The sequence below is a fragment of the Rana temporaria genome, chromosome 7 (genome assembly GCF_905171775.1).
Source record: "Rana temporaria chromosome 7, aRanTem1.1, whole genome shotgun sequence".
NCBI lineage: Eukaryota > Metazoa > Chordata > Amphibia > Anura > Ranidae > Rana > Rana temporaria.
This window is the reverse complement of record NC_053495.1, coordinates 37,692,586-37,712,121: the sequence shown is the minus strand read 5'-3', so window position 1 is coordinate 37,712,121 and position 19,536 is coordinate 37,692,586. Positions and strand designations below refer to the sequence as shown.

General features: G+C 44.5%; 1 protein-coding gene across 2 annotated transcripts in view; it reads right to left on the bottom strand.

The window, feature by feature from the left end:
* Window positions 1–7,142: 7,142 nt before the first annotated feature.
* The window catches only part of ASB14 (ankyrin repeat and SOCS box containing 14), a 31,539-nt gene continuing 19,145 nt past the window's right edge, over window positions 7,143–19,536 (bottom strand). For both annotated transcript variants that reach the window (XM_040359239.1, XM_040359240.1), the window contains exons 7-10: window positions 17,671–17,842; window positions 16,583–17,126; window positions 10,354–10,507; window positions 7,143–7,606 (exon numbers count right to left, since the gene is read on the bottom strand). In XM_040359239.1, coding sequence (XP_040215173.1) covers window positions 7,428–7,606; window positions 10,354–10,507; window positions 16,583–17,126; window positions 17,671–17,842 — 1,049 coding nt within the window. In that variant the 3' untranslated portion in view covers window positions 7,143–7,427. The remainder of the gene's footprint in view (window positions 7,607–10,353; window positions 10,508–16,582; window positions 17,127–17,670; window positions 17,843–19,536) is intronic.

The following is a 19,536-nucleotide window of genomic DNA, read 5'->3' as shown; positions in this document are numbered from 1 at the left end:
TGTAATTGAATTACACTGTCTGATCTTAAGGATGCAATTCTAGGCCGGCCGCTAGGTGGCGAGGCCATTGCGGCCGGCCTAGAATATGCAAATGAACACTTACGGCGATCCACGAACGTTCCGACGGGCCCTTCGCGCTAATTCTACGTCGTTTACGTCGAGTTACGCCGCGTAAAACTAGGGCTCAGCCCTAGCTCTCTTAAGCCATGTTAAGTATGGCCGTCGTTCCCGCGTCGAAATTGAAATTCTACGTCGTTTGCGTAAGACGTTCGTGAATGGCGCTGGACGCCATTTACGTTAACGTCTAAGCAAATGACGTCGGAGCGACGTCAGTTAGCGCAATGCACGTCGGGTAAGTTACCCGACGGAGCATGCGCAGTACGTCCGGCGTGGGAGCGCGCCTAATTTAAATGGGAATCGCCCATTTGTATTAGGAACGCCTTGCGCCGGACGGAGTTAAGTTACACCGCCGCAAAATTTCCAGGTAAGTGCTTTGTGGATCGGCACCTAACTTGGGAGATTTGCGGCAGTGTAACTTAACTCTGAAAAGTTAAGTTGCGCTCGGCGGCTGTGGATCAGGCCCTAAATGTGTTCCTTTAAGCTAGTGCATTGTTGGTTCACTTTCTTTTTCCTTCGATTTCCCTTCTAAAAAATTTTTTTTCTTTGTCTGAATTTCTCACTTCCTGTTTCTCTGCAGTAAGCTTTCCACCATCATCCAAGCTGTTCTGGCTGGGGGTTAGTCAGCGTGCTCGTCCTCTCCCGCGTGACTACATCCCATGCGGGGAGACGCTGGGTAGGAACAGGAAGTGAGAAATTCAGACAAAGAAAAAAAAAATTTAGAAGGGAAATCGAAGGAAAAAGAAAGTGAACCAACAATGCACTAGCTTAAGGGAACCTATTTAGGAAATAAAAAACAAACCTTTATAACCCCTTTAATTCCAGTGAGGATAACACATTCTTTACTAAAACTAATCACTACCCTTAAAAGTCCAGCATTAACGCACACTTATCAGACCTGCTTCAAAAAGCAAGACGAAGCAGCTAATATACTGTCCAGGCCTCTAAAAATGGTGCTCTTTGTAGCCATGCATTTTATTTAGAGGAGACAAATCATATATCCCATGATATAATATATACTGAGTCAAAATAATGTGATCTTTTTTTTATGCAGAAAAGCTTGCATTTTTCTAAATTTATTATGGCTATATGGTCGTGTTGTGTTAATACATTTCTTTTATTAGAGATGCTCAATCTTTGGAAACACCACTTTGGCTCTTCAGTTCCTTAAAAAACATACGTGTGCCACCTAAGATATATCAAAATTTGAAAATACATTACTGGCTTTAGAGGGGACTTTACTATATAAAACGATTATTTTGGTGCACGGTAATGAGGATTATTTTCATTGTCTCCGTACTCCCTTGGGATGATCTCCTCTTGCACTTTCTTACCCATAGTAAGCCCATGAGATATGCACGTCGGGCCCATTAGCTTCCCTGAGGGTTTATTCCAATATATAGACAGCCACAAGAGTGGGGACACATGGACGGTAAGAGATTGGCTGGAGCTAGGCTGCTTCACTCTTCCGTTCTTGGTAACTGTTGTATTTGGTCTCTCTCCTTCTTTTTGGTTCCTTGCATGGTTGGAGGAACCTGTTGTGCTATGCTGCTTGACTCTTCAATACTGTGCATTGGGTAGCTGAATGTCTTCTCTGTTTCATTAAACAGGAGGAAATGGGCCTGAATAATCCCTCTACTTAAAGTGTAAGTAAACCCAACTATCGTTTTTAGCTAAGGAAGCTGCCATCTTTGCCTCTGTTTATTCTGCAACTGCCATGATGCTGCACATGTGATCAGTTATGAAACCAGCCATTGGATGATTTGACAGTTTGGTTGAGAGCACAAGCAAATTTGACAGCTAGCATTTCCGGCATGCCGGGAATGTTAACAGTTTTTTTTAAACTATCAAATCGATGGGTTTACTTCCACTTTAATTGGTGTACCACGTTCGATGAACCACCTTGATTGGTGTGAAGCTTTTTTTTTTTTAATCAGCCTTTATGCCATTTTTGTATTAGTACTTTTACATGGACTCATCTCCCTTTATGTGGTAAATAGGTTTATATGAGATAATGTATTAAGGATGAGATTTTTATAATATTTTCTTGTATTTTTCCTGGTCATGCCAAATCTATTTTTTTTTCTTTCTTTTTGCAATCTGGGTTTTGTTTCAAATGAGTAATGTTAACGTTTTTGAGATACTGTTTTATGTGGTTAATTGTAAATGTGTAATCAGTTTGGAGCATGTTAGATCCAAGGGGAGTCAGCACAGGGAACACGTTTTACAGAACATTATGGACAATATACTAAAAATGTGATGTGATTTGGGTGTACTATGCAGGGCTTTGAAAGCCCCTAATGCTTATTGGACCAGCCCAATCCAAATTGTACGCTTTTAATCAATTCTGGAGATTTAAACCACCAAGCAGATGAGTTCCCAGGTCTCCACACCTGCTGTGTCCAGTATTAGAGGCTTCCATTTTGCATTTATTTTATTATATGGAGAATGCATTAGGAGGATCTGGAACATAAAAGTGGTCAGGAACACCTAAAACTCTCAGAAGATCTTACACCACCAGACTCCACCTTTTAATCCAAATCTCACTTTTGGGAAAGTCATTTCTTGAGCAAACCTGAACCAAAGCCTTTTCTTAAAAATTGTATTAAAAGTAGCATTTAACATACTTTTAAAAGTTTTCAAAGTAGCTTGGAGCCCCTGCTCTAGTTCCTCTGGCTATCAAGCCAATAAAGACTGTAGGCGCTGCCATATTGATTTTGACTTGTGAGGCCGTGTGGTAGAGCTGGCTTTCAAATAGCAGGATCGACTTTAACTGCCTTCCAAGCCAGCCATTGTAGGACCATGGCAGGGAGGGGAATAGTTAAGTGAACACTTAACAAAAAAAAAAAAAACACACCCTCCTATTATACCTGCAGCATTTACATTTGTAGCAGTCCAGAAATTCAACAGCAACTACAGTGAAACCTTGAATTATGAGCATAATCCGTTCCAGGAAAATGCTCGTAATCCAAAGTACTCGCATATCAAAGCGAGTTTCCCCATTGAAGTCAATGGCAACGAAAATTATTTGTTCCGCATTGACTTCAATGGCATGCAATATCGCATGTGGCCAGAGGCGGTGGGGGGCTGGAGAGCCTCGACAACGTCCGAAAAGACCCAGACACTTCGGCTGACCTTTGCAAATCTCGGGAACCAAGTCTTTGAGGTTTGCAGAGTTCAGCCAAGCTGTCCTTGGGCCTTTTCATGCATTTCCGATCGGCGACGTTTGGCTCTGCTCAGCTTCGGCACCCCCCCGCCCTCCCCACCCCAGGCCAAATGCGGTACTGCAGGCCCCATTAGCTTGAATTCTGCTCGTTTTGCGAGACAACACTCGCAAACTGAGTCAAAATTCTTTAAAAAAGATGCTCGTCTTTCAAAAAGCTTGTTAACTGAGTTACTCGTAAACAGAGGTTCCACTGTATACTATTTGGTCGAAATACTCATTCTCAAACAAAACTAGCAAACATACTCACCTAGGTGGATGCTGCAACTGTCCCCCGCCACCTCTAAGACCAAGAACTGAGCAATCGAACACTGCTGATTGCTCAGTTCTCAGTCCTTAGTGAGCAGAGAGCCTGTGACCAGTCACAGGCTCTCTGCCCCTCCAGCGCTCATTGGAGTTCCGGGCTGTGGAACTGGCAGGAGCTCTAGAACCTGGGCCAGCTGTTGGTCAGGCATTTGGGTGGATCTCGCTATTAAAGTTGGGATCCTCCCAGGGGCTGGACCAGCCTGGAGTTGGGCTTTAATGGAAACCTGTCAAAGGAATATGAGAGATCCTATAGCTGACCTTATAATGCACATTCCAGAGATTTCATCTTTATCCTCCTGTCAATAACTTGGCACTGAACAAGTATCAAGAAACCCAACAGACAGGTGTTTGTCCCAAGTCAGCAACTCAGTAAATGGTGAAACAAACATAAGTATGACAGTCCTGGAACCTCCACCTTTAAAAACAAGTCGGCAATGGCTCTTCCCAAATTTCTATCCTAATAGGTTGATTTACCAATTGTTGTCCATTAACCCTCACATTTCCTATTTATTGCCCTTTGTGCCCAGCTCTATAGCGTTCCTAACAAAGTTTATTTGTGAGCATAAGGTAAGCGGTTATAATTTTAAAATGCTTAGACAACATTCTGAATGAACTACCTTTGAGGAAAGTTGCTACAAAGAGAAATTCTATATAATACATTGGCTTATTGAAAAAAAAGTAGTTCAGAGTACTTGTAAAAAGCTGTAGCAACAAGCAACCAATCCCAATACATCTGTCATTGGAACTGTCAAAACAATGCAACATGATTGTTAATTGGTTGCCATGGGTTACTATGCTCCTGGCCTTTTTTTGTTAGTGAACTGATTATCATGCCTTGTGATTTAAGTGGCTGTGATCTGTAAATAACACTATTGTTTATAATTTGTATGACTCGCTCATAACTTTTTTGAAGTCCTGTGTATGTAAATGTTATATGAGTTATTGGAAAGATAAAAAAAAAAGTTTTACTAAACGGACTTTGTGGCTTTCTTTTCCTCCAGACCTTGTTTGTCGAAGTATCAAATGAGCATGTCAGCTCTTCCATTTATCTGTATAGAGCAGTGATGGCGAACCTTGGCACCCCAGAGGTTTTGGAACTACGTTTCCCATTATGCTCATGCATTATGCAGTGGAGCTAAGCATCATGAGAAATTTAGTTCTTAAGGGTTAACTCAGGCATTGCTGGGGTAGAAGCTTCTGGTTCAGGCTCCATGTTGTCCCACCGCTATGCCTCCCTAGCACTGCAAGGCAGAAAAACCCACCGGTCACCTCCCGGCTGCAAAACAGAAGGCAGGGGACCCCCAGGGAACTCACCACCCCACCCGGTTGCAGTGTGAGCTGAAGTGCTGAGACGTGCTGGCTGCGCTGTCCCTCAGGAAGTGATTCGCGGGCTTTTGCTGCGCTATTTCAGTCACTAGAGACCAAGACTTTTCCAAGATGGCCGCCGTCTGAGGTAAAAAAACACCACGCGGGCTACAATAAAAAAACACAATGACACAGCAACAAACACGGCCAGCACATACAGCAACTCCCCAAATGCAAAAAAACATAGCACCTCACAACACACGGTCCCCGGTAGCGATAGAACCCCAGGAGGGCCCCCCCTTACAGCCGCCACCCAGCATGGGGAAGGAGGGAGAGGAATGGAGAGAGGAAAGCAGGGTGGATTCTCATTTGACCTCCCCAGGGAAGCACCAGCCATACCACCTTGCCAGGGCAAGGGGCCTACTTACCCGTCCTGCGACCACCGGCTGGAGGCATTCCGGACAGAACCAACGTCCGCTAAACGGCATGGCTGTTGGTCAGACACACTGTGACAAGGCCATAGAGACCGGTCATATGTGTGCCCTGGAACATGTAGTTCCCCGGCCGCCCCTGGAGCAACGGGGCATGTCGTGGACGACCCAGAGCTGAGCTGAGCTGAGGGCTGGCACACGCTCGATGGCCGAACATGGGGGGACTACAAGAGTCAAGACCCAGCCTGTCACCCAGTCGGCAGTTGATGGTAGAATCTCAGGATTCAAAAAATGCAGGAACAAAACAAAATAAAAGCGAAAAATCGCAAAAAAAATCCAGAGTACATGGACTCCAGAAGGCCATGTCTCTCCTGACGCTAGGCAGAAAAAAACTGGAGCTGCTGAGGCAGAGAGTGGGATGTACCCGGGGGACCACGCCCCCTGGGAGGAGCTGTACTGAGGAAAGTGTTTTTAACACTTAAAGTGCTGTTTTCTGCCTAGTATCTTCTGGTGGAAGGAAGGATAATACCCCAAGGCTGCTGTGTCCGTCCATGAACGGAAGAGAAATAGTGGTGTGTACTAGGCTTAAGGGTCTGTGTCAATGGGCTTGTGTCAATGGCATCAGTTTAATATCGGTGTAAGATGCTTCTGAGATCATTCAGAATCCATTGACGGCTGTATATGACCTATTTTAAGCAGGTTTTGCATTCCTATAGATTTGTATGGGAAAGCAAAACTTGCTTGATGTTACCAAAAGCCCATCGACAAAGACCCTACAGCAGATCTGCCCTGCATCTGAGGTCTGATTTTGGGTGTAATAGATAAGGGGCAAGGGGAACCCACAGAGAGTTTTAATACAAAGGACAGATGATATAAGACTCCATCATCAATAGTTTGTTATAGTGATCATTAATTGTACATCTATCTTTGCTTTTCTCGTCTGTATATTTATATATTACAGATGCTATTGGAGTACCCTGTACATGAAAAAAATACCATTGCTCTTATTGCACAAAGCAGTGCCCCACACTGCTAAAACAGGTCACTTGCCAATATAAACTTGTACAAAGATATCTTTCTCCAAAACTTGCTTTATTTCACAAAGACTCATTAATAGTATCAGAATAAACATTTTTATACCTCATGATGTAATATGTATACATTATATACCAGGAGATGCTCCTTCTTTTTTTTTTTTTTTTTTTTCAGACATAATAATCAACTAGACTAGAGCATAAAATGAGCTCCCCCCTTTCCAAAACGTTCCCTTAGCCTGGGTTCACACTGGTGCGGTGCATTCACCATTACCTTACCCATTGACATAATTAAGGAAACCTCCTGAGTTTATTCCACCAACACAATTCTATTTATCCTGTATGCCAGAGACATTCTAACTATGAATGTGTCCATAATTCTTTGATCGCACCTTAATGGAAGATGAGGATATGTGCTTCTGATTGATGTAAGCATAATCTTAGGAGTTGGGAGGCATCTTGTGAACAATCCCTAGAGGCAAGCGGCCCAGTGGGTAAGAGGTTGGGTGATTATCAATCCCTATTCGTGGGCTCCAAGCACATGCAATTAAATCCTCTCACTGTTATTAGCCCATGCCACATAATTTTTCTCGGCAATTCCCAAAATCTGGAACCCAGTTCCAACCAAAACCTCATTGACATTTTATAATAACTTGCATACACATCATTATTACCAGGTAACCTACCATGTCTCTAGCCAGTGAAGAAGGACCATCTGCAAAGAAATTGATATTAATGAAAGTACATTTAAGAATAGCCTGTTTCTATGATAGAAGAAGAAACAATAAAACCCATTTGGCTTGCTATAAGCTGAATGATCCAAATAGCTGCTGAATCATGGCAATATCCATTAGTCACACATAGCAAATATGTCCTTGTGCCAACTGACATACTGCCAAAAGGAGTAGGTCTTCCATCCTTACATTTGCTGCTATTTTCTCTTCCAAAGGCTTTCTGGCAAAGTCAGAAAAGTCCACCATTTTTTTTTTCCCCATTATGATTAGTGACTCTTCACCAGTTCCGTGAAAAGTTCCCTTGTCCAAACAAGTCATATTCTTTGTACGAGATGTAGTCCTTCAAGGGATTTGGTAGAGGAAGGAATGACATAAAAACAGGACAGCGCAGGTGAAGTCGCCCCATACATTTCCTAATCTTCAAGCGGCACAGATGTTTCAGTGAGCGTGGATTCGCTGGAAAAAAACACCACATAATGCTTGAGAAGTCTTCAAATATTCTGATATAATGGTCATAAAATGATCACATAGTCTAATAATTTTCTGTGTCATACAATGAAGCTGTCAGTATGTTGTCAGCAACCTGCAGGCGAATGCTTTCTCATTATGTACAATTCCACCAATTGTACTGTGGACATGAGGAAACACACTTTAATGCCGTACACACGATCGGAATTTCAGACAACAAATGTTCGATTATCGCGTGTAGGCTCCATCAGACATTTGCTGACGGAATTTCCGATAATAAATGTTGGAGAACAAAGTTCTTGTCGGAAATTCCGATCGTGTAGTGGAGCCATTTCCGACGCACAAAAGTGTTGCGGTAGCTCGGAATCATTGTACTTAATTTTTCTTGGCTCGTCGTAGTGTTGTACGTCTCTGCGTTCTTGACCATCGGAGTTTCCGAGCAACATTTGTGTGTAGGCAAGACAAGTTTGAGCCAACATCTGTCTGAAAAACAAAAACAGTTTTGTTGTCGGAAATTCCGATCGTGTGTACGCGACATAAGGCCAAGAAGTACATCTGACCATCATACCTATAAGCTTGTTGGTCTCCCCATTCCAAAAAATGAAGCCCCCGTTCCTTTGTGGTTCCAACAGTCTCCATTCCTCTGGGAAGACTTTCCACAAGGTTTTGGAGTGTCTGTGGAAATTGGTGCCCCTTCAACCAAAAGAGCAATGTGAGGTCAGGTACTGATGATGGACAAGATGACCTGGTTTGCCATCTGCATTTCAGTTTATCCCATAGGTGTTGTGTAGAGTTGAGGTCAGTGCTCTGAGTAGGCGCACCAAACTCATCAAACTATGGCCCGGATTCACAAAGCACTTGCGCCGACATATCTCGATATACGCCACGTAAGTGCACATATGCACCGTCGTATCTATGCGCCGGACTCAGAAACTAAGATACGCCTGAAAATAGGCTTCACTCGACCGACGTAACTTGCCTACGCCGGTGTAGAGTGGGCGCATATTTACGCTGGACGTATTTGGCGCTCCCATTGATTTTACTATTCACATATGCAAATAAGGGAGATACACCGATTCACGAACGTACGTCCGTCCGACGCAGTGCGCGTAAAGCAGTGGTTCTCAACCTGGCGGCCGGGACCCCCTCGGGGGTCAAATGATGATTTGTCAAGGGTCACCAAATCCTGGGCTGTTCCTGAAGCCTGCACTGTTCTCTCAGGAAGGGAAATGATAAGAGGGGGAGGAACAAAGAAAAAGGGAGAGAAAGGGAAAAAAGAGAGAGCAAGAAAGACAATTAGAGGGAAAGATGGGGGAAAAAACAAGGAATTAGAATATAGAGAGATGAAAGGAGAACAGAGAGAAAGAGAGGTATATCCTAAACTGTACCACAAGGGGTTTTAATACTGTACGAGTGGAATGGACTAAGGGAGCGCTAAATGTCCGTGGGTTAGGGGTGCAAATTACTTATCTTGCCTTGGGTGCTTTCAACCCATGCTATGAAACTCATTTTACTGTTAGGGGTCCCCACAACTTGGGAAATTTTATCAAGGGGTCATGGCACTAGGAGGTTGAGAACCACTGGCGTAAAGTTATGCCCCATAAAGGAGGTGTAACTCAGCAGCATCCATGCAAAGGACTGCACCAGGGAACACAAGCGGATGTATTTTACGTAGTTTAAGTAGGACGTGAATATGACTAGGCGTAGGTTACGTTCACGCCATAGGCAGTGATCCGACATATCTTAGGCAGTTGTTTTCCGACGTGATTGTGAGCATGCGCACTGAGATGGGACAGCGCATGCGCAGTTGGCGATACGTATCTGTCTGGCGCTCGGCCCATCATTTGCATGGGGTCATGCCTCATTAGCATGGCTCACACCCAATTCCACTTGCGCCGACTTACGCCTGAGAAACCCAGCGCAGATTTGGGAGGAAGTGCTTTGTGAATTCAGTGCTTGCTTGAGTCTGCGTAGCGTAAAGGAGATACGTTACGGCGGCATAAATATGCGCCAGTGTCTATGAATCCGGGCCTATGTCTTTATGTATTTAGCTTTGTTCTACAGGGGGACAGTCATGCTGGAAGAGAAAATGCCCTTTCACAAACTCTTGCATAAGCTTTGAGCCCTAATGGGGACATTGGCTAAGCCTCATTGGCTAATACAGCTCGAAGTTAACAGGGGAATTATGAATGTATAAAAGACCTCACCCATCATCTCTAAAAATATCATAATGTATTCTGGATTAGGCCATATTACAATAAAATTGAAGCATTTGCTAACTAAATGAAATATATAGAAAAAAATTCAATCCGGATGGCCACACTCCATCAACGATTTCTTTATTGGTTAAAAACCATACAGCAAAAGATGCAATCAACAGCTGACATGTTTCAAAACATGTCAGCTGTTGATTGCATCTTTTGCTGTATGGTTTTTAACCAATAAAGAAATCGTTGATGGAGTGCGGCCATCCGGATTGAATTCTTTTCTATATGTTATTTTGCATACTGAGCCAGCACCATCATTTTGAGGAGGAGAATATTTTTTGTGACCCAGACACCTGAAGCGGGTTATTTTCCCTGTTTCTACATGAAACATATACTGGATGGAGGACATCAAACAGGTCAGGACGAGTAAAAGATTTAAAACCACTCATGAGAAATGTAAAAAACGAAATAACTGTGGGCCTCTCTTTTACTTGTACCTTATAATGATATATTCAAGATATTACTCACTTGTTATGTAGTGGATTTCAGGCCAGAGCTTCTGCTTCATAAGAGTATCTTTCAATTTACAGCAAAACTCCACATGGTCAACATAGTCTAACATGACTCGGACCACATTACCAGAGAGGTGCCGGAGCCAAGTAAGGGTTATGACTTCGCAGAACTAGACAAAGGAAAATGTCAGGCATAAGTAACAGATTACATCCCCTTCTATATGCTGTCCAGAGCTGTACCACCAAGAGACACAGACATGAAAAAGGACTATACTAAGTGATTTTACTGAATGTCCACTCATAATTTTACTGTCAATGATAGAAAATAAGGCAAGTTCTCCTGAAGAGTATTTATTTATCGTACACCACGGGACACAGAGACTAAGGCCCGGATTCACGTAGAAGCGCGCATCTTTGTGCGGGCGTAACGTATCCTATTTACGTTACGCCTCAGCAACTTTGACAGGCAAGTGCAGTATTCTCAAACCAAAGTTGCGGCGGCGTAGCGTAAATAGGCCGGCGTAAGCCCGCCTAATTCAAATGTGGAAGATGTGGGCGTGTGCTATGTAAATTTAATGTGACCCCACGTAAATGACGCTTTTTACGAACGGCTCCAAATTAACCCATAAGAACCCAATGCTTTTGACATGAACGTAAATGACGCACAGCCCTATTCGCGAATGGCTTATGCAAACGACGTAAAACGTGAAAAATTTGACGCTGTTCCGACGTCCATACTTAACATGTCTACGCCTCATATAGCAGGGGTAACTTTACGCCGGGAAAAGCCTAACGTAAACGGCGTATCTGTAATGCAACGGCCGGGCGTACGTTCATGAATTGGCGTATCTAGCTGATTTACATATTTCTAGGCGTAAATCAGCGTACACGCCCCTAGTGGCCAGCGTAAATATGCAGTTAAGATACGACGGCGTAGGAGACTTACGCTGGTCGTATCTTATACAAATTCTGGCGTATCTGATTCTTTGAATCAGGCGCCAAGATACGACGGCCCAGACTCAGAGATACGACGGCGTATCCGGAGATACGCCGTCATGTCTCCTACGAGAATCTGGCCCAAAGTCTTTACATAATGGGTTATATGCTCACCAGAGGTGATTGGACACTGGCACAACCAATCAGAGTCAGTTCCCCTCCATATAGCCCCTCCCATCCGGGAAGTACCTCAGTTTTTCCGCCAGTGTCTAAGGTGTAGGACGCATGGAGAAGTGCTAAGGAAAGCTCTTCTAAAACAGACCCTTCGGGGGGTAAGGAGCTATGCCTTTTTTTGGATCCATCCAAGAGGAGCTATGCCTTTTTATGGATCCATCCAAGAGGCTATGAAGCTATGCCAAAAGTGGAATGGATCCGGGTCTCCTGCAAAGTGGCGTCGCCTGTAATGTCTCTCTTCGGAGGAGCACTTTTTGTATTAAGACTTAAAGTCCTGGTCAGAGTCTTTTACAAGGCTCAGGGGGAAGTATCCTTTAAATAGGAAACTCGTATCCCTGAAGGTTTGGCACACAAAGCCCGCAAAGAGGGGTGAAGATTGGTACTGTCTGAAAAATATTTCAGCAGAAAAACCTGCAGCGGGGATTAAGGTAAGAGAAAAAGGAGCCTAAGGATTTTCAGAAGGACCTTTTTAAAAATTTTGAGGGGTGTCTTCTCAAAATGGGCCACTAGAGGGAGTAAAGAGCTGAGGTTGTCTCACCTCATTCAGACAGTGTCAGATCCTTGGACAAGCACACTTCCTCCGCTACAGAGCTCTGCTAAAGACATGGCACCGCTGTTCTCCTCCTCAGATGCCGGTAAGAAGCCCCCAGGAAGCAGGGGGGAGGCTGGCTTGGCTTCCAGGCAGTCGCCATTGCACCAGGCTAGCAGGGGCGCGCGCACGCCATTTTTTAAGGGAGTGGAACTTTTGTTACAGGCAAAAGATCCATCCTGAATGCCAGCAGCAGCAGAGATCCCACGGGACACAGCATCTTTGGGGGCACGCTAACTCTAGGTGGCTGATAGGGCACTACCATATGAGAGACAACCACTCTATGCATTAGTCTGTGTGTTTGAAGTTGCATACCTAAATTGTTAAACTCGGCACAGCAGTAGATGCATTTTGGTACCTCGGCGTCTTGCTCAGTAATATGTCTTCCACTAAAAAGGGATCAGGGACTAGGAGCAAGAAAACAGCGCCGCCTGAGACAGGAGGATCTGGCCGCACCTGCTCGGTACCTTCCTCCCCTGTAACCATTGATTTACCAGTTCAGGAGGAGTCATCGCCACGTTCAGGAGTTTCTCCAGTGGCACCTGGGCCTGCATATGTCACTAAAGACACTTTTTTTTTTTTGCAGCCATGGGAAAACTAGAAGGTCAGATCGCTAAGTTAATCGCTCAGTCCTCTAAGACAGACCTAAAGTGAAGCAGATCTCCTTTAGTGATTATTGATCCTCTTTCAGACAGATCTGAAGAGGACAAGGATGAGATTTTACCTGCAGAGGAGTCGGAGGGATCAGGCTTTTCAGGGGAACCCTTCTCTGCATGTCATATGCTAAAGTCGCAGGTACAATATTACGCTGAAGTCGTACGTAATACATTCAGGTTACCTCCTTTGGAGTTAACTGAATCACCTGTCTCCTCCCTGGGGACCCTGTACACACTCCTTCCCAATTCACCCATTGCTAAAAAAGCTAATGTTTGCAGACTGGTTACACCCAGACAAAATTTCTCTTCTCCTAAGAAGTTTACTACTCTTTATCCCATGGAGGAAGAGTTTACAAAGTAATGTAGTCTGCCTGCTCTAGATGCAGCTATATCTTCTGTAAATAAGAACCTGACTTGTCCAGTGGATGATGTACAGGTATTCAAGGATCCTTCAGAGAAAAAGCTGGAATCCGTGGCCCAGATTCAAGAAGCAATTGCGCCTGTGTAACCATAGGTTACACAGCGCAATTGCTTACTTGCTCCGGCGTTACGAGTGCTCCTGATTCAGGAACATCGTAACGCCGACTGCAGCCTAAAATCTGCGTGTCATAAGGCTCTTATGCCACACATATTTTAGGCTGCATTCTTGCGATGACCGCTAGGGGGCGCTCCCATTGTTGCGCGAGCCCTGCGTACGCAAGTTACGTCGTTTCCGTATGGCGTGTTTAGCGTAAGGCTGCCCCTTCTAATAGTAGGGGCAGCCAATGCTAAAGTATACCCGTCGTTCCCGCGTCGCGAAATTTGAATTTCACGTCGTTTGCGTAAGTGATTCGTGAATGGCGCTGGACGCCATTCACGTTCACTTGGAAGCAAATGACGTTTCTTGACGGAGCATGCGCTCTACGCTCGGCGCGGGAGCGCGCCTAATTTAAATGATTCCCGCCCCCTACGGGATCATTTAAATTGCGTGCTCTAGCACCGGGCAATTTTGCCGGCGCGCCCGCGCAATTCACGGAGCTTCTGCTCCGTGAATCAAGGGCAGAAGAGCAAATTTGCGGGGGCGCAGGGCAAAATCGTTGCCCTGCGCCTCCGCAAAAAAAGCGCAAATCTCTTTGAATCCGGGCCCTTGTTTAAATCTTCCTTCCTGCTTGCAGGATCAGTTGCCCAACCTGCAGTTGCAGCAGTAGGCATGTGTCAGGTCATCAAAGACCAGATAAAGAGGGACTGAAGGAATTGACTCCAGAGCAGTCCAAGGCTTGGGAAGATTTGCCTAAAGCTTTATGCTTTACAATAGATGCTATGAGAGATTCTATCCCGCAAGCATCTCTTACATTCCAGCTGGTGCATAGGCGCAGAATCCTTTGGCTAAAGCATTGGTCTGTAAAAAGCTTCTGGCAAGTTTCCCTTTTCACCGAGAATGCCTTTTTGGGGAGGATTTGGAAAAGTATATCCAAAAGATATGTAGCGGAAAAACTACGCTATTACCAGAGAAGAAGAAAAACAAGCATCCTTGTTTTAAACGTTCTCTCTCCCCAGGTCCTGGTAAATCTACTTCCAGCCAGTGGCGACGGCATTTTCAGCCAGCCAAATATAATAAACTTCCAACTTCCGAATAAAGAGGTGTGTGAATGGCCACATAGGCCAACATAGAGGTGCGTTTGCAGGGTAAAAAAAAAACAAAAAAACGATCAAACCTGTAAAAGTAGCATTTTTTATGTCCTGTGCGCATGAGGCATAAATAATTTTTTTTCTTTTCTTTGTGGGAATACATTGGGCATTTTTTTAATGTCTTCTGGTATTTGCACCCATTTTCATTGCTGGGGCTTTTGTACTGAGCACATAAGAAGTTCTGACAGCTGTTATGCCCCGTACACACAAACGGGTTTTCCGACGGGAAAACTGCGAGGAGAGCTTTTGGCCGGCAATCCCAGCCATGTGTATGCTCCCTCGCAATTTTTCCGAAGGTAAAACTGCCAAAAAACGCCGGACAAAAAAGAGAACCTGCTCTCTTTTTTTCACGCCGGGATTCCCGACTGACTTTTTCCCGTCGGAAAACCTAGCCATGTGTACGAGAAAACTGGCGTTTTTTTGGCAGTTTTCCTGTCAGAAAAACTCAGATGGAGCATACACTAGGTCAGGATTCCCGAGGAAAAGCTCTCATCGTCTGTACGGGGGAAAAGTAGAGAGCAGGCTCTCAGGCCCGGATTCACGTAGAAGAGCGCATCTTTGTCCGGGCGTAACGTATCCTATTTACGTTACGCCTCCGCAACTTTGACAGGCAAGTGCAGTATTCACAAACCAAAGTTGCGGCGGCGTAGCGTAAATAGGCCGGCTTAAGCCCGCCTAATTCAAATGTGGAAGATGTGGGCGTGTGTTATGTAAATATATTGTGACCCCACGTAAATGACGCTTTTTACGAACGGCGCATGCGCCCTCCGTGAAAGTATCCCAGTGCGCATGCTCCAAATTAACCTGCAAGAAGCCAATGCTTTCGACGTGAACGTAAATGACGCCCAGCCCTATTCGCGAACGACTCACGCAAACAACGTAAAACAAGAACATTTTTACGCTGGCCCGGCGTCCATACTTAACATTGGTACGCCTCATATAGCAGGGGTAACTTTACGCCGGAAAAAGCCTAACGTAAACGGCGTATCTGTAATGCGACGGCCGGGAGTACGTTAGTGAATTGGCGTATCTAGGCGTAAATCAGCGTACACGCCCCTAGCGGCCAGCGTAAATATGCAGTTAAGATACGACGGTGTAGGAGACTTAAGCTGGTCGAATCTTATACTAATTCTGGCGTATCTGATTCTTTGAATCAGGCACCAAGATGCGACGGCGTATCTGGAGATATGCCGTCGTATCTCCTACGTCAATCCGGGCCTCAGTTTTCCCCTCTGGATTTCCAACAGATCTTTTCCTGTCGGGAATCCTGCTTGTGTGTACGAGGCATTATAGTTTCCCTAGACCCCAAGCCTACATCCCCTTCTACTGAGTTTTAATACATCAACTCAATTATATATATCCTACCCATTAGCAAATTAATCTGCCTTCATTTGGTTACTCTGGGGGTAATTCACAAAAGGGATACGCCGGCGTATCTACTGATATGCCGTCGTATTCCTGTTTCTATCTATCTATGTCCACAGAATCAGTTTACCATAGATAGGCAGAAGATCCGACATGTATAATTGAATTACACTGTCGGATCTTAAGGATGCAATTCTAGGCCGGCCGCTAGGTGGCGAGGCCATTGCGGCCGGCCTAGAATATGCAAATGAACACTTACGGCGATCCACGAACGTTCCGACGGGCCCGTCGCGCTAAAGCTACGTCGTTTACGTCGAGTTACGCCGCGTAAAAATAGGGCTGAGTCCTATTTGACTAAGCCCTATTAAGTATGGCCATCGTTCCCGCGTCGCAATTTTAAACTCTACGTCGTTTGCGTAAGACGTTCGTGAATGGCGCTGGACGCCATTTACGTTAATGTCTAAGCAAATGACGTCGGAGCGACGTCAGTTAGCGCAATGCACGTCGGGTAAGTTACCTGACGGAGCATGCGCAGTACGTCCGGCGCGGGAGCGCGCCTAATTTAAATGGGACTCGCCCCATTAGATTCGGCACGCCTTGCGCCGGACGGATTTGAGTTACACCGCCGCAAATTTCCAGGTAAGTGTGTTGTGGATCGATACCTAACTTAGGAAATTTGCGGCAGTGTAACTTAAATCACTTAAGTTACGTTGCGCTGCGGGGCTGTGGATTTGGCCCTCTGTTTCATAACCAGGACACAAAATAAAATGCACAATTTTTGCCTTATATGACTATACCAGTGTGTCCTTGATGACAGCAGGAGTCCATCCTTCATATCCATATATATAGTGCACTTTATTCCCGTAAGGGCAATCAAAACATTTGAGTACATCATATCCATTGTTCAGCAACATCCTCAGCATAACCTCATCCTTGAGAGCATACTGTAGGGCTGAAGGAAAGTGGAGGGGGTTGACTCGGCACACATAGTTCACATTAGCTCCATGGCGGAGCAGCAGGTTAACCAGCTCATAGTTCGCCATTCGTAATGCCACTTGAAGGCAGTTAACAGGGTCTTGGTTTGGAAGAGCTCCAGCATCAAGGAGAAGCATAGCTGAAGAAATATCACTGTTTGAAACAGTAAAGTACAAGGCAGACTTCCTCTCATCGTCATAGCCCTTGCGGACTCTTTGGGCCAGCATGAAATTTACATCAAATCCAGATCTGAGGAGAAGGTCCAGGCACTCGGGGTGTCCACCTGCTGCCGCTGAATGAACGGGGCTTATGCCACTTCTTTTTATTGTAGTCATGTCTGTAACTGGGATAAGCAACCGCAGAGCTCTGTGAGTGAAGAAAATAATAGAGATTACTATTCAGTTATGTGACCAAACTGCCTTTTCCTTTGTAGTATTTCTATTTTACAAAACATTGCAACAAACCAAAATCAATAACCAATTTATACAGGATTATTCAAAAAGATGGAGCAGATCTCAACTTTTTTAGGTAGATTCAGGTAGAATGGAATAAAGTTACGGCGGCGTAGCTTAGGCTATGCCGCCGTAAGTTAGCTAGGCAAGTAATGATTCTCAATGTACTTGCCTGCTAATATACGGCAGCGTAGCCTAAAGCAGGCGGGCGTAAGGGCGCCGAATTCAAATCTGTGTTAGGGGGGCGTGTTTAATGGTAATAAGGCTTAAATGATGTAAAATTGTAAACAATGATTTGGGAAGCCCCTAGCCTTGTCTGTTGAGACGATGGTGCCAACAAAACAGCCTAAGCCACTTCCTTTAAAACACTACCTGGGATACTAACATAGACTGTTGGGATCAGATGGCACCGGCAGTCAGGCTAAGGGCCTTTGGTCAACCTCTGTCCTGGTACTCACAAGAGATGTCCTCTGTAGGCTGCCCTATGTATAGGCAAGTGTCCGGAGTGCTTTGGTACATTGGCGTCAGCTCCGTATTCCAGGAGTAGTGACACAGCATCTGGATTACCAGCAGCAGCAGCTTCAAAGAGGATTGATGCAGAATCAGATGCTTGGGCCATGACACTGGCTCCTATTAGGGGTAAAAAAAGACTGGTTTGTTGCAAATATTGTGTAAAAATGGCAGTCACTTGAGATTAAAAATCTATGGGGTAGATTCAGGTAGAATTGGGCGGGCGTAGCGTATTTCAGATACACTACGCCGCCGTAAGTTAGAGCACCAATCCTGTATTCACAAAGAACTTGCGCTGTAACTTATGGCGGCGCAGTGTAACTGGACCGGCGTAAGCCCGCCTAATTCAAAATAGGCTGGTTGGGGGCGTGTTCTATGCAAAATACCAGTGACCCCACATATTTTAAGTTTCTAACGAACGCCGTGGACGTATCCCGGTGCGCATGCTCCAAATGATGTCGGCAAATCGTCAATGCTTTGACGTGAACGTAAATTACGGCCAGCCCCATTCACGAACGAGTTACACAAACAATGTAAAATTTGAAAAATTTGACGCGGTTCCAACGTCCATACTTAACATTGGCTGCGCCATGTTTTTGGTGGTTTATCTTTACACCTAAAAACCCCTTACGTAAACGGCGTATCTTTACTGCGACGGCCGGGCGTACATTCGTGAATAGGTGTATCTAGCTGATTTACATATTCTAGGCGTAAATCAGCGTACACGCCCCTAGCGGCCAGCGTAAATATGCAGTTAAGATACGACAGCGTAGGAGACTTACACCGGGCGTATCTTAGCAACATTTAAGCGTATCTCAGTTTGAGCATACGCTTAAAGCTGCGAAAGCGCGGATTCGGACTTACGACGGCGTATCTACTGGTACGCCGGTCGTAAGTCTTTATGAATCTGGCCCTATGTGTGTATGTCTCTGATAAACTCTACATTCTGGGTTGGATTTACCATTAGCTACAGTAGGCTTATGCCTATAGGTGGTGGAGAAATAGGCTGCTTTACTTGTATAGATATAAAACAAAACAAAAATCCAACACCAGTAAAAAAACAATCAGCTCCGAGAATTAATTTACACAGTTTTATTATACTAAAAGTGACCATCCACACATGGCCCTGTCTGCAATGCCTGGTTCAACAAAAGTAACATTTTCAATTGACTTTTGTCAAAGGAGCTAGGTGGAAAATTGTCAGCTGAACTAGCCTTAAAACTGCCCCCTTCTTTACACCCATGCTGACTAATCTGTGTGAGAAAGATATATACACTTAAAGTGGATGTAAACCCCCAAAAAAATGTTGTTGTTTTTTTGAGGTCACAATGTAGAGTATAAGATTTCCTATCATCTGTGCCCAGTCTTGCCACACAGAGTTAATCCAGTGCTGAGCAATCCTCTTTTAATGTTTAGTGAAAATTAACAGAATTCCAGATAAAAACTTGCCAAATTATAAAGTCTGTTTCTCTGTTCTTGCTTTGTGTTACAGATTATTTACATATCCTGGTAATATACAATGAACTTTGGATCACCTCATATTATGATAAACATAACATAACATATGATAAACATGTCCAAGCTCTAGATATGTAAATAACCTGTAACACAAAGAAAAAACAGAGAAACGCTGGATTAACTCTGTGTGGCAAGACTGGGCACAGATGATAGGGAATCTTATACTCTACATTGTGACATCAAAAACAAAAAAATGCTCAGAAAGAATTCAAAGCATGTTCGGAAGCATTGAACTTCATTTTTCTCGGCTCGTCGTAGTGTTGTACGTCACCGCGTTCTTGACGGTCACAATTTGG